Source organism: Amblyraja radiata, chromosome 1 (assembly GCF_010909765.2).
Source record: "Amblyraja radiata isolate CabotCenter1 chromosome 1, sAmbRad1.1.pri, whole genome shotgun sequence".
In the NCBI taxonomy this organism is placed as follows: Eukaryota; Metazoa; Chordata; class Chondrichthyes; order Rajiformes; family Rajidae; genus Amblyraja; species Amblyraja radiata.
Window position 1 is genome coordinate 140016628 of NC_045956.1, and position 15859 is coordinate 140032486.

General features: G+C 44.4%; 1 protein-coding gene across 1 annotated transcript in view; it reads right to left on the reverse strand.

The window, feature by feature from the left end:
- Positions 1-11213: 11213 nt before the first annotated feature.
- LOC116979772 (myosin-IIIb-like) overlaps positions 11214-15859 on the reverse strand; it is a 170085-nt gene continuing 165439 nt past the window's right edge. Inside the window, exons 29-30 of the mRNA XM_033031548.1 lie at positions 12464-12567; positions 11214-11573 (exon numbers count right to left, since the gene is read on the reverse strand). Coding sequence (XP_032887439.1) covers position 11573; positions 12464-12567 — 105 coding nt within the window. The 3' untranslated portion in view covers positions 11214-11572. The remainder of the gene's footprint in view (positions 11574-12463; positions 12568-15859) is intronic.

Below are 15859 nucleotides of genomic sequence, written 5' to 3' on the forward strand. Positions count from 1 at the left end.
ACTCGATTGTGAGTTTTCCAAGGTGTCATTCCACAGAAAATAGCCCAACAGAATGCAGTCTTATTTATAATAGTTCCTTAGGCTAGACGAAAGACACTTTAAAGTGCATGTTTCAGGCAGCGTTGGAGATTTCATCCTCATCTTGTTGTATTGTTCAATTTGAATACTAATTAGAGGCACCTGTAACCAGTTATTGTGCTGAGGAAACCACCCTGAAATTATTAGCAATGCGATGTGGCAAACCTTCAAATATGATTCAATATGTACTGTCCACATTGAATGAGAATTTTCACATGCACAATTTGAAAATATAAATGCTCATTGGGGAGATTTTGTTTGAAAGAAGATCATCCTCTATTATTAAACTTTTATGTCTGGTACACCTTTCACTAAATGTTGATTTCTCCATCCTGTGCACTACTCATCAAGAGGAAGGAAAGGCAAAATTCTCTCTATCTCCAAAATGGTGTTTCAAAACTAACTGAGAATATGTAATACATTTTAGTCAAATGAAATGAGAGCATCTTATTTTCTATTTGTAAATTTTGTTGATGTGTTAATGGATTCTAGCCGCACCAATGCATTTTGTTCACTATTATTAAAATCATATAGAAAAATGCATTTAGCCCTTATTGCACCAGTCCTTAATGTGTTAATATAATCTGAAACTGTTGTGGGAGGTTGTTTAGCTTCCCCAACGTGTCCAATCTGCAGAGAACTAATTGTTATGTTTAGATGACTACAACTGTGCAGACCAACTGGCTGGAGTTTATACGGACATTTTCAACCTCTCACTTCTGACGTCTGAGGTCCCCACCTGCTTTAAAAGGGCATCAATTATACCAGTGCTCAAGAAGAGTAAGGTGACGTGCCTCAATGACTATCGACCAGTGGCACTAACGCCGGTGGTGATGAAGTGCTTTGAGAGGTTGATCATGGAGCAAATCAACTCCTACCTCGACAAAAACCTGGGCCCACTGCAGTTTGCTTACCGCCACAACAGATCAACGGTGGATGCGATCTCGCTGGCTAACTCACAGAACTGGGTCTCTGCGCATCCCTCTGCAATTGGATCCTCGACTTCCTCATTCACAGACCAGTCTGTTCGTATTGGTGGAAATGTGTCAGCCTCGATAACAATCAGCACGGGAGCACCTCAAGGCTGCGTGCTCAGCCCCCTGCTGTACTCACTCTATACTCATGACTGCGTAGCCGGTCACAGTGCGAACTCCATCATCAAGTTCGCTGACGACACCACTGTTGTGGGGCGTATCACTGATGGGGATGAATCAGAGTATAGAAGAGAGCTCGAGCAACTGTCCATATGGTGCCAGCGCAATAACCTGGCCCTCAACACCAGCAAAACCAAGGAACTGATTGTGGACTTTGGAAGGAGTAGGATGGGGACCCACAGCCCCGTTTATATCAACGGGCCGATGGTTGAAAGGGTCAAGAGCTTCAAATTCCTGGGCGTGCACATCTCTGAAGATCTTTCCTGGTCCGAGAACACTAATGCAATCATCAAGAAAGCTCATCATCGCCTCTACTTCCTGAGAAGATTACAGAGAGTCAGTTTGTCAAGGAGGACTCTCTCTAACTTCTACAGGTGCACAGTAGAGAGCATACTGACCAGTTGCATCGTGGCTTGGTACGGCAACTTGAGCGCCCTGGAGAGGAAAAGACTACAAAAAGTAGTAAACACTGCCCAGTCCATCATCGGCTCTGACCTTCCTTCCATCGAGGGGATTTATCGCAGTCGCTGCCTCAAAAAGGCTGGCAGTATCATCAAAGACCCACACCATCCTGGCCACACACTCATCTCCCTGCTACCTTCAGGTAGAAGGTACAGGAGCCTGAAGACTCCAACAACCAGGTTCAGGAATAGCTACTTCCCCACAGCCTTCAGGCTATTAAACCTGGCTCGGACAAAACTTTGATTATTATTAACCAACTATCTGTTATTTGCACTTTATCAGTTTATTTATTCATGTGTGTATATATTTATATTATGGTATATGGACACATTGATCTGTTTTGTAGTAAATGCCTACTGTGTTCTGTGTGCTGAAGCAAAGCAAGAATTTCATTGTCCTATCAGGGACACATGACAATAAACTCACTTGAACTTGAACTTTGTTGTTGTATGCTGTCAGATTAGCCTGAAGGCAGAAGCTGAAAAAGATTGATCATTGACATTTAATCTAACAACATCAATGCACTATGATTGATTTGGGCAAATTGCAAGCTTCTGCACCCAATCTCCTCATTCAAGTACTGTTGCTTAAGATCATCTTTCTGTTCCTTTCAAAGAAATCAAAAATGCTGACCCTCACTTGCTCAAGTGAAGATAAAAGTCTCTTTGTGGAAGATAGGACCACAGCTTTATTTTTTCTCTGCAGTACCTGTACAAACACATTTTAAATGTCGTAATTATACATGCGTCCACCACGTCCCCTGTCCAGCCCATTCCAGATATACACTACCCTCTGTGTGGGAAAATCACCCCTGAATTCTCCTTTACCCCTCAATTCTTCTCTCTCACATTAAACTAGTGCCCTTTAATCCTAGCCTGGGGGAAAAGGTTCTGACTATCTATCTTATTTATGCCTTTCATATTTTATGAACTACTATAAGATCTCCGCTCATAGAGGTGGTGGAGAGCAAGGAGGGGGAATTGCATTTTTGATGAAGGAGAACTTCACAGCAGTAGTTGAAGATGCCATTACTGATGAATCATCCACAGTGGCTTTATGGGTGGGAGCTGAGAAATAAGAAGGGATTGCACACCTTGCTGGGGTTGTCCCATAGGACCCCAAATAGTCAACAGGAGTTAGAGGACCAAATATGAAGGGAGCTCGTGAAGAGCTGCAAGAATAATGTGCTGCAGTAGCGGATTTAACTTTCCTATTTTAAACTGGGACTGCCATGGTGTGGAGGCCTTTAATGGGGTGAAATTTGTTTAAGGTGTTCAGGAATGTTTCCTCAGGCTTTAAGAGCGGTACGGTGGTGCAACTGCTTTACAGCGCTTGAGACCCGGGTTGGATCCTGACTATGGGTGCTCTCTGTACGGAGTTTGTACATTCTCTCCGTGGATCTCGGGTTTCCTCCCACACTCCAAAGACGTATAGGTCTGCATGTTAATTGGGTTGGTATAATTGTAAACTGTCCCTAGTGTGTAGGATAGTGTAAGTGTGCAGGGATTACTGGTCGGCATGGACTCAGTGGGCCGAAAGGCCCGTTTCTGCTGCGTCTCTAAACTAAAATAAACACTTTATCTTAGTTTAGAGAAGTGTTTTACTAGGGCGAGGGCAAAGCTTGATCTTCTCTTGGGAAATAGGGCAGGGCAAATGACTGATGTGTGGGGGGAGCGTTTTGGAACCAGAGCCTCAGTTCTATTAATTTAAAAATAGTTGTAGGACAAGGACAGAATTGGTTCACAAATTAAATGTTCTAAATTGGAGCAATGATGGTATTCGACAGGAACTTGCAAAAGTGGTTTAGTTTAGAGATACAGCATGGAAACAGGCCCTTCAGCCCTCCGAGTCCATGCCGACCAGCGATCCTCGCACATTAACACTATCCCACACTAGTCACTTTAGAAAAAATATATACCAAGCCAATTAACCTACAAACCTGTACGTCTTTGGAGTGTGGGAGGAAGCTGAAGATCTCGGAAAAAACCCACGCAGGTCACGGGGAGAACGTACAAACTCCATACAGACAGCACCCATAGTCAGGATCGAACACGGGTCTCCGGTGCTGCAAGCGATGTAAGGTGGCAACTCTACCGCTGCACCACTGTGCTGATTTGAGCAAGTAGTTTTCAGGCAGATGGGCCATCTGGCAAGTGGGAGCTTTTAAAAGTAACATAGTACGAGTTCAAGGTCCCATCACAGATCCCTGCGGAACAGACCTCTAGCCAGAATATCGATCTTCCACCACAATTCTGCTCTATCAGCCAGCCAGCCAATTCGGAATCAATATGACCAAGTCACTGTGATTCCTGTGCATCTTAATCTTTTGGATCAGCTTATCATGGGGCCTTTAAGTAATGCCTTATTAATCAATGTGGCAACATCTACAGGGTGTTGAACAAATTTCTCTAGCATTATTGGCAGATTGACTGGGCTTTGTTCTTAGTACTGACAGTGCAAACTGGAATTACGAGGTTACTGAATACTGAAGCTATTGTTCAGGCCCAAGGACTATGGTCAGGGTGTCTGATAAACATCATTAGAAACCTCAGAGCAGTCATAACATGGTTAAAACGTTTGATTATACCTTATTAGACAATCGGTTGGATGTGCGTGTAACATGTGTAATCAATTAGTGCTATTGGTCTGTTGCCAACCAGGAATGGACTAGAGTAAAGTGCCCCTGTCCCACTAATGCCCCTGTCCCACTTACGAAACCTGAATGGAAACCTCTGGAGACTTTGCGCCCCACCCAAGGTTTCCGTGCGGTTCCCGGAGGTTTTTGTCAGTCTCTCTTCTGATACCACTACCTGCAACCTCCGGCAACCACCTGCAACCTCCGGGAACTGCACGGAAACCTTGGGTGGGGCGCAAAGTCTCCAGAGGTTTCCGTTCAGGTTTCCTAAGTGGGACAGGGGCATATAATGATTTACCTTGACCGTTGTCCATGGTGATGTCTGGGATGCCCAGCTGGCTTCTCCACACCGGCATGACAATAAACCTTTGATGCTTCTATTGGTCCTGGTTCTGTTGTGATTAGTCTGAAGGGTCTTGAGCCAAAACACTATCTATCCATGTTCTCCAGAGATGTTGCCTAATCTGCTGAATTACTCCAGCACTGGTGTCCTTTTGTGTATGAACCATCTTTTGCAGTTCTTTGTTTCTACTCTATGTTATCCCACTTTCACATCCACTCCTTACACGCTAGGGGCAATTTTACAGAGGCCGACTAACCTACAAACCTACACGTCTTTGGGATGTGGGAGCAAACTGGAGCATGTGATTCTATGTGATTCGTTAATTGCCGATTTCCCCTAACAGGGACCAGCACGGTGCAGGCAGCAGGCTGCACTTACACAACTGTGACAGCCAGCGAGATCCGACACCCCAGACTCCTGGGCTCTCACAACAGTGTTCGAGGGGGCGACTGAATATTTGTGAGCATCCTCAACAATCATGAACATTTTGAAACTCTTGAGATGAAACAAAATACCATTAAAAACATAAAAAATATTAATAAAAAGAGTCAAGTATCATTCCACATACTAAATATCAATTAAAATAATTGGAACTTAATAAAGACAATACCACCCACTTTTCTCTCTCACCCACTTGGAAAGGGACTACTGTGTGTGAGCCATAAAAGTTCTACACAGGGCAGAAAAGGCCCTTCAGCCCACCATGTACACGCTGATCTCACAATATTCCAACTGCAGCCTGATCAGTGCTTTATAAAGTTGCAACATAATATTCAGGGCTCGAAATTAACGGTTGCCTGGGTGCCATTGACCACCCAAAGTACCGCCGGGCAACCTAAACGCCGAGTCATTTTGCCCGGCTTGGCACTGCAGATACTGGTTTATACCGAAGATAGAGACAAAAAACTGGAGTAACTCTGCAGGTCAGGCAGCATCTCTGGAGAAAAGGAATGTGACGTTTTGTGTCGGCAGCGGCTGTATTGCGGGGCAAAGATACAGTACGGGTGACGAAGGGTCGGAGCGATGAAGGGCCCCGCACAGCGGTAGCAGCGGCCGCGACTGCACTTCTCCTCCATTCATCCTGCATTGAGCCCCCAATTCATCCTGTACTGAGCCCCTCAGTCATCCTATACTGATCCCCTCATTCATCCTGTACTGATCGCCCATTCATCCTGTACTGATCCCCTCATTCATCCTGTACTGATCCCCTCATTCATCTTTTACTGATCCCCCATTCATCTTATGGCGGTGCAGGCTCGAAGGGCTGAATGGCCTACTCCTGCACCTAATTTCTATGTTTTACTGAACCCCCCATTCATCCTGTAGTGATCACCCATTCATCCTGCACAGACCCTCCGATCCACACTGTACTGACCCCCCCATTCATCCTGTACTGAGCCACCCCTTCATCCTGCGCTGACCACCCCCCCATCCATCCTGTACTGATCCCCCAATTCAAGAAGAATGGGGGGAACAATCTGAAGAAGGGTCCCGACCTGAAACGTTGCCTATTTCCTTCGCTCCATAGCTGCTGCCTGACCCGCTGAGTTTCTCCAGCATTTTTGTCTACCCCATCCATCCCGTACTGAACCCCCCCATTCAACACCACTGACATCCCCCGTGCTCTCCCCTCACAATTTTACATACTCCAACCAACACGTACTAATTCACCAGCCTCAATCCATCCATACCGCACTGATTGCCTTCTCAACCCCCCCCCCCAACCCCCCACCCAACCCCCCGCCCCCTATCCACCTGCACTGATTCACACCCCCCCCCCTCCCTGACCCTACTGCGCTGGAAATGTCTTCAGAGCGAACATTGACTATGTTTGATAACAGAATGCAATCAAATGTGTTTTAATTCCCAGTGTTATTTGTTTTAGTCCATAAAGATGGATTAATTAAATTGTGAACACGTGAAACATTAAAACCGCAGCGTTCGATTGTCACTGCTACCGTTGACACGTTATTACAGAATTCATTTTAGCGACAAATTAATGCTCTTAATATGGAGTATCAGTACTGTAGTTTTCTAAGAAGCAACATTCACAACTATACGTTGGATTTATCCAGGTTTTACTTCTACAGTCGGTCATATACATCACAAATTTGGTTGAGATATTTCAGTTGAAATTTTAACGTTAATTCTGAAGTGGAAATGATGGAAACAGCGTTTATCAGTTATTTTTTTTAAATCTGGTGCGTTCAAACTGGGTATCTTCATTGCTGTCCACAACTCGTATATCTAATCTGAATTTCCGGTAATGTGGCATTTTGACACCTTTAAACATATTACCAAAATAACATTTGCTGTAGTTATGTCCTTTGGCCATCTCTTGTTAGTTAGTGTAATGTTTAACCTGTCAGATGGGTATAGTCGGTTTTAACAGCTATTATCATAAATTGCCTTTAGAAATTTCCTTGTAACCTGTATATTTGTTATGGATAAATTATGTGGGAAGCGAGAGTGTTTCTGTACCAATAGCAATAACGACCCATGCTATGGCCATGTCATGATAATTTTCGGTCCTTCACAGAAAACATGCTTGCATCAATCTGTAGTGTGTATGGTTAAACATGTATGTTACCATGGTCCAGGATTTATTGACACAGGTTGATCATACGCTGAATAATCCAATCACATTTTTGTTTGGAAGTGGAAAGAACTAATAGAAATTGCATTTAATTGCAATGTGTAAAAAGAGTTGAGATACTGTATTATAATGTTGCTGCATGTCATTGTGGTATATATCATGTCTTGATTGGTGAATATGTTTAGTTTGTGACTTTATTTGAAGCAGAAATAATATGTGAATGCTTAATTGAGCATAATTCCGACTGGTAACTACACACTTCGTCCGAGCACATTATCGCACGCGTCTTCTTCAGCAAGGCGGCTGACCAACTTCCTCTCCAGCAATGGCTACATCGACAGCTCAGTGCAAAAGGGAGGCTTGTCTGGAGTACCGGGGTGTCTAGAGCACACGGTAGTGGTGACCCAGCTCATCAGAGAAGCCAGGGAGAACAAGGGAAACCTGACAGTGCTCTGGCTTGTCCTGGCCAACGCCTACGGCTCCATCCCGCACAAGCTGATCCAGACAGTCATGGCCAAGCATCATGTGCCGGGCCAAGTGGCAGATCTCATCCTGGACTATTACAACCAGTTCAGCATGAGAGTCTCATCAGGGTCAGTAACATCAGAGTGGCACAGACTGGAGGTTGGGATCATCACAGGCTGTACCATCTCTGTGATCCTTTTTGCCTTGGCGATGAACATGATCGTCAAGTCTGCTGAGCCAGAGTGCCGGGGCCCTCGGACCAAGTCAGGAATGCGCCAACCACCAATCAGAGCCTTCATGGACGACCTGACTGTCACCACTGAGTCAGTGCCAGGAGGCAGGTGGATCCTGCAGGGGTTGGAGAAACTGATTGGATGGGTAAGGATGAGGTTTAAGCCAGGATACAGCATCTGACCAGGCAACCTGTCAGGAGCTGGAGAGTTGGTTGAGAGCAGCGGACTGGTCGGGGCTTCCCGGCAAGTTCAAGGCATGGATTTACCAGCATGGTATCCTGTCAAGGATACTCTGGCCACTGCTTGTCTACGAAGTCCCAATATCCATCGTAGAGAGATTGGAGAGGAAAGTCAGCAGCTTTCTCAGAAGGTGGCTGGGGCTGCCCAGGAGCCTTAGCAGCATCGCCCTTTATGGAAATAACACCAAGCTCCAGCTGCCCCTGAAGTCCCTGGAGGAGGAGTTAAAGTGACTCGGGCCAGAGAGGTGATGCTGTACAGGGACTCCAGCGACCCCAAGGTGGCTCAAGCAGGGGTGGAGGTGAAAACTGGGAGGAAGTGGAGAGCCGGCGAAGCCGTGCTGCAAGCAGAGTCCCGGATACGCCACAGAGTCCTGGTGGGAGCAGTGACTCGGGGAAGAGTTGGCCTGGGAATCTTCCCAACTCCCCAGTTTGACAAGGCCAAGGGGCAGGAGAGGCACAGGCTGGTCCAGGAGGAAGTGAGGGCAGTGGTGGAGGAGGAGAGGTGTACCAGAGTGGTTGGCTTGAGGCAGCAGGGAGCCTGGACAAGGTGGGAGCAGGTCATGGACCGAAAAGTCACATGGACTGAGCTCTGGCAAGCTGAACCACAGCGCATCAAGTTCCTGGTCCAGGCAGTGTATGATGTCCTGCCCAGCCCATTGAACCTCTTCATCTGGGGCAAAGCGGAATCTCCAGATTGCCCGCAATGCTCAGTCAAGGGGACGTTGGAACACATCCTGAGCTGCTGCCCAAAGGCTCTTGGGCAGGGCCGGTACACATGGCGTCACGACCAGGTTCTTAAACCCATTGCAGAAGCCATCAGCAGGGGAATCAGCAGCTGCAGACGAGAACGCCCCACCACCCAGATGATCACCTTCGTGAAGGCCGGAGTGCAGCTGCCAAGAACCACAGCAGCCAGGAATCTGTCAGGAATCCTGGCGACTGCGCAGGACTGGCAACTTTCCGTAGACCTGGTGAAACAGCTGAAGTTCCCACAGCACATTGCCATGACTACCCTGAGGCCAGATATCCTCCAGATATTCACCAAAAACATCGTCTTGTTGGAACTGACTGTGTCGTGGGAGGACCGTCTGGAGGAGGCCCACGAGAGGAAGATGACAAAGTACGAAGAGCTGGTCATAGACTGCCGTAAGCAGGGCTGGAAGGCAAGGTGTATGCCCATCGAGGTTGGCTGCATAGGTTTTGCAGGGCAATCGCTCTACAAAGCCTTGAGTGCACTGGGCATCAACAGAGTGGCGAGGAGAAGAGCCATCAAGAACACCACAGAGGCAGCGGTGAAGGCCTCGAGATGGCTCTGAATCCGGAGCGAATGCCACCTGAACACAAGTCGTGGTCTGATCAACCGCGGCTGGGTCGCCTGGGTGAGGGTGTCTGATGTTGAAAGATCCGAAACACCCAATGACCCCAGGTTACATCACTGATGATGTGTTCAGGAGCATCAATAGATGTATTTTTATCAATCGACTGGTAACTACGCACTTCGTCCGAGCACATTATCGCACGCGTCATGCAAACCATCTTTAATGACCACCTAAACTGTCATTTGGCAACCTAAAATGCTGCCAAGGTTGCCCGGCTGGCAACAGGGAAAAAAAGTTAAGTGAGAGCCCTGATATTGCTTACTTGCTTGCTTATTGCCTATTATGCCTCCTGGCATGTAGGGCAGCAACAAAGGTCCTCCGCTCATGTCTGTTCTAGCTTCTGGGCACTACCCCAGGTCAGGTAGCCCTGGAGGTCCATCATGCCCAGTAGTGATGATTCCTTCAGTTGCTGTTTCTGTAACATATTTGTTTTACGAGACAGAGTTGTTAGCCCTGTGCTCAACCTCCAACCTGGAGGACCAGTGGATCACTCTTCATCTCGCATCTACCCTTCGACCTGTCCAGCATGGGAGACCCTAACAGGAGACGAATCTCCCGTTGGCATAGCTCTAGGGGTCACTGCAACACACAGGCTCCCCGACCACGACAAGGTTGCAACATAATATCCCAACCGTTATATTCTATACATCGACCTATGGAGGCAAGAATGCCATATGCCTTACTCACCATCTTATCTATCCATGTTTCCACTTTCAAGAGACCCTTTGTTCATCAACAATCAATAGTGTGCTAACATTTACTGTGTATGTCCTTCCCATATTTGACTTGTCACACTTGGCAGGATTAATCTGCCAACGCTCTGCCCAACTTTTCATCTGATCTGTATCCTACAACCTCCCTGGCTCTCCACACTTCAAACTTTCATGCCATTCTGTAAACCCATGCCAGATTTAATTCTGTGCAAATAGTCAGAGCTGGAAAGCCCAAGGTATTTGGGGCAGCACAATAGCACAGCTAGTAAAATCAATGCCTCACAGTGCCAGACACTCGGGCTTAATCCTGACCTTGGATGTTGTCTATGTGGAGTTTCAACACTCTTTGTGACTAGCAGATCTCCTCTGAGAACTCCAGTTTCCTCCCATGGCCCAAATGCACGAGAATTGATAGGTAAATTAGGCACTGTTCATTGGCACTGGTGTACTGGTGAGTGGTAGGATCTGGAGGGAGTTTGATAATGTGGGGGAGAATAAGATAATGTGATAGGAGCAGAATCAGGCCCATCAAGTCTACTCTGCCATTCAATCGTGGCTGATCTATCTCTCCCTCCTAAACCCATTCTCCTGCCTTCTCCCCATAACCTCTGAATAAACACGGGATTAGTGTAAATGGATGGTTGATGATGGATATGGACTTGATGGGTTGAAGAGTCTGTCTCTATGACTTGGTGCACTATTGGTGGGGTGGGTTAGAAGAGGTTACACACCCAATTTAGGCAGACACAGCACTGGGTCATGCAGGGATAATCCAGGTCAAACTCCAGTTTTAGTGCTGCTAATGAACATAATTTTCTGGTTCTAATCCAGAATTCCAGTATAATCTAGATAACTAAGGGGGAAACTAATATATGCCACAGTTTTGGTCATGTTTCAAACAGATAGCTTTCATGACTATTTTTTTCAATATTTTATTAACTGTACAAATAATTTCCCAGCATATATGTTAACAAATAGATCAAATGTGCCCAGATACAATATATACAGTAAATCTACTGAGTGAAAAAAAAATAAACGTTTTATCGTGAGCAGCAGCTTTGGCAGATTGACAAAACCGTTTACAAAAAAAGACATTATTCAAAAATAAATTTGTGCAAAATACTTATTGGAATCAACATTATATACCCAAGACATATTGGTGCAGATGAACGTGGTATTGTGTTTCAGTACACAAAAAAAACATATGTTGCAGTAAACGTGTCAAAAGTATCATCTCTTTTCATCTGTGTGTGGACATATTTTCCCAATCTTCAATCTGAAAATCAAATGGGTAAACTTTAAACTCTGACATAATTTGTGCGATTTCACCAATTATTTCTAATAGTTTCCAAATGAAATCAGTGACTATGTTTCTGAGCAAAATTAATTTGGTGAACTCCAAGATATTAAATATTTAACAGATCTTCGCGTACATAAAACTGACAAATAATACGTTTACTATTACAAATAGTTTCTGATTTGTTTTTTCACAAACAGGTTCCAAATGGGGAAAATTAATTTTAATGGATAGAAAATTAAAGGACATATTTCTGTCACACTTCTACATATCTACAGTGCTGGATATTACAATGTTCAAGTGATATCTGGACAGATAATGGGATAGGAAGGGTTTAAAAGGGATATGGCCAAATGCAGGCAAATGGGGCTAGCCCAAAATATCAGTCAGATACAAGGAAATGCAGGTGCTGGTTTATGAAAAAAGACAATGATTTGGAGTAACTCAGCATGCCAGGCTCAGTATGTCAACTTGGTCAGCACGAGCAGGTTGGGTAGCAGGGCCTTTTTTCATGCTATAGAGCTCTGTGAATCTATTACTTTATATCAGAATTTACCCTGTCCCTTTAGTCCAGATCAAAGCTACAATGCTTGCTTTTGATGGTTTTACCATTAAACTTTCTTCATCTATGAACATTTTTACATGTCTAATTTCAAGTGGAACTTCAGAATGAAGAACAGTCCCGATCTGAAACATCACCTATCCACATTCTCCAGAGATGCTGCATGACCCACTGTGTTATTCCAGTACTTTGTCTCTTCTTTTTGTACACCAGCATCTGCAGTTCCATGTTTCTACAATAGGTTTTGTCACTTCCAGAAGGAAAGCTAGATTCAAAGAGGCAAGTCTCCAATGTTTAGTTTACAAACCATTTTTTTTGCAATGCAGTACTCAGATGTCGTTCTTTAACTTGTTTTGGAGGGAGATCTGGCACCTCCTCATCAATGCTAGTTTGCATTGCAAACCCTTGTTTCTGTTAAAAACAAATAATGGCCAAATATCATTTATTCATCAAATCGATTAAGCATCAAATTACTTGAGAAGAAACGTCCACCATAACATTGTGAAGACATTCAGGGCATCAACCAGGATTAATGTCAACATGTTAAGTTTCCCATCATTTCTTCACAGTTTAAACTTAATGATCTGCATGAACAATCAACTCACTCAATAGCCATTTTATATCATTATTAAATAAATGTGGCATGGGCCTGAGATCCAGTGAGCGATGCCACCTGGAGCTATGCTCCTGGTAGGACCACCCATGGCGGTAAGGTCGAGGGGGAGGTCTCTGACAAAGAGCAATCTAACCAAGACCTCAATGGTGGAACAGGCGGAGGATGATGGCTGACTTTAGTGGAGCGTCACAACGGCTGGGAAGACGGATGAAGGCTGCAGCAGAAAAGGGTCCCAGGTTGTCTTGGATTACATGCCACTGGATCCTGACCCAGATCTGTCAAGGACCATGGGGTGGCTGTCTGTGCACCAGTCTCCCCACGTTAAACAAAGTCACACACAGGCGTCTTCCATGAGAGGACAGTCATACTCGTTTCGAGTGTGCCGATGGCGTGAAGGTCCTGTTTCTACCCTGTATGATTCTATAAAAGTTTCTTAGAAAATATTTTAAAACACTGAATCTATGTGACAATTTAAGGAGTTATTGAGACCCATGTTGTGGATAAAACCGAATTTCATACATATTATTGAGTCATGACCAGGAAGAGAATGGTGGAATATGTTTAGATTTTTGATTGATTGATTATTCCTTTAATAATCCTTTTCAGGAAATTACAGTGCCACGACAGCTTCAAGACAAACATAACACCACGCTTTCATACATAACAAGTTAAAATACGTTAAAATACAAGTTAAAATACAATTAATTAAAAAAAAAGTGCAGTTATTTATGCTCATTATAAAGTCTTATAGCAGCTGGTAAACAGGACTTCCTGTATCTCTCCGTTTTGCACATTGGTGCAATCAGCCTCTGACTGAAGATGCTGCTCTTGATCACCTTCAGGGCATGGAGTGGGTGAGTGGGGTTTGTCATTATAGAACCTAGTTTATTTAGAGTTCTGGCCTCTGCCACCTGCTGGACCGTTCGTTGCTCAGCCCCGACCACTGAGCCGGCCTTCCTGATTAGTTTGTCCAGTCTGTTTTTATCCGCTATACGGGCGCCATCTCCCCAACAGGCCACAGCAAAAAACAGAGCACTGGCCACCACTGAATGGTAGACACTGCACAAATGAGATACAATGTTTACATATTCTATTACGCTGCTGCAAGTAAGAATTTCACTGTTCTGTCTGGGGCATATGACAATAAAACACTCTCGACTCTTGAATATGAACTATGTGTAGGCAAATGAGATTAGTTTATACTGGTATCATGGTCACACAGTGTGTGCTGAAAATCCTGTTCTTGTGCTGTACTATTCTACGTAAGTAACCATGTATTCACTTATGTTCAAGAGGTTTGAAAATAAAGTATGCACCAAGCATAAAAATGGGCTGCCTAAGAAAATTAGGATGGATTGAAAAGCATGCATCAGAGTTGAGAATTCAATACCATAGAGTCACAGAGTGATACAGCGTGGAAACAAGCCTTTCGGCCCAATTTGCCCACACCGACCAACACGTCCCAGCTACACTAGTCCCACCTGCCTACGTTTGGTCCATATCCCTCCAAGCTTGTCCTATCTATGTACCTGTCTAACCGGTTCTTTCCTATAACATGGTGCCCAGAAATGAACACAATACTCTAAATGCGGTCTTACCAACGCCTTATACAACTGCAACATGACCTCCCAACTTCTATACCAGAATAATGTCAATGATAATTGACTATAAAATTATACTAACAGCACCAGCGCAGGATGATCTGACATTACATTTAGTTGCTCTTCTTCAGATAATCAAGATGTCCATGTTATAAGGAGGTTTTAATCGACAAGAACTCTGGGCTGCCGGGCTGCTAAGCTCCTGAGTACTTGAAGATTGCCAAGAATTGTCTCTGATGACATGTACCATAGACATATTTTAGCATATTGTACTGGTCCCAAAAAAGCGTGTACACCATCTCAAAGAAATGTATACCCTGAGACCTGGCTGACCTAATATAATAAGCTAATTACTGTAAATCATACAAGCTGATCCTGAAAGTCAATTAAAAATAATATCCAGGCAGATATGTAAAAGAACAAAAATGGAAGAAAAATTTGATTTAATCTTAACTACATAATAATTTTAAAAAGGTCTCTTGTAAGAGCTTTCCAAGTGAATAAAATTCCAAATATTGCAATCTCCAGTTTAAAATGTACAGTGCATTCAGAAAGTATTCAGACCCCTTCACTTTTCCCACAATTTGTTACGTTACAGCCTTATTTTAAAATGGATTAAATTCTTTTTTTTATCATCAATCTACACACAAAATCCCAGAATGAAGAAGCAAAAGCAGGTGTTTAAAAATGTTTGCAAAGTAATTAAAAATAAATAACAGAAATATCACATTTACATAAGTATTCACACCCTTTGCTATGAAATTCAAAATTGAGCTGAGGTTCATCCTGTTTCCATTGATTATCCTTGAGATGTTTCTACATCTTGTTTGGAATCCACCAGTAGTAAATTAAATTGATTGTACATGATTTGGAAAGGCACACACCTGTCTATAAAAGATCCCACAGTTGGCAGTAGATGTCAGAGCAAAAACCAAGCCATGAAGAGGAAGGAATTGTCCATAGACCTCCGAGACAGGATTGTGTCGAGACACAGATCTGGGGAAGGGTATAAAACAATTTCTGCAGCATTGCAGGTCCCGAAGAGCACAATGGCCTCGGTCATTCTTACATGGAAGAACTTTGGAACCACCAGGACTCTTCATAGAGCTGGCCGCTTGGAGGAAACCAGACACCACTCATCACCTGGCCAATACCATGCCTACGGTGAAGCAAGGTAGTGGCAGCATCAAGCTGTGTGAATGTTTTTCAGTGGCAGGAACTGGGAGACTAGTCAGGATTGAGGGAAAGATGAGCAGAGGAAAGTACAGAGAGATCCTTGATGAAAACCTGCTCCAGAGCACTCAGGACCTCAGACTGGGGTAGAGATTCACCTTCCAACAGGACAACGACCCTAAGCACACAGCCAAGACAACACAGGAGTGGCTTCGTGACAAGTCTGGGAATGTCCTTGAGTGGCCCAGCCAGAGCCCGGACTTGAACCCGATCGAACATCTCTGGAGGGACCTGAAAATAGCTGTGTATCGAC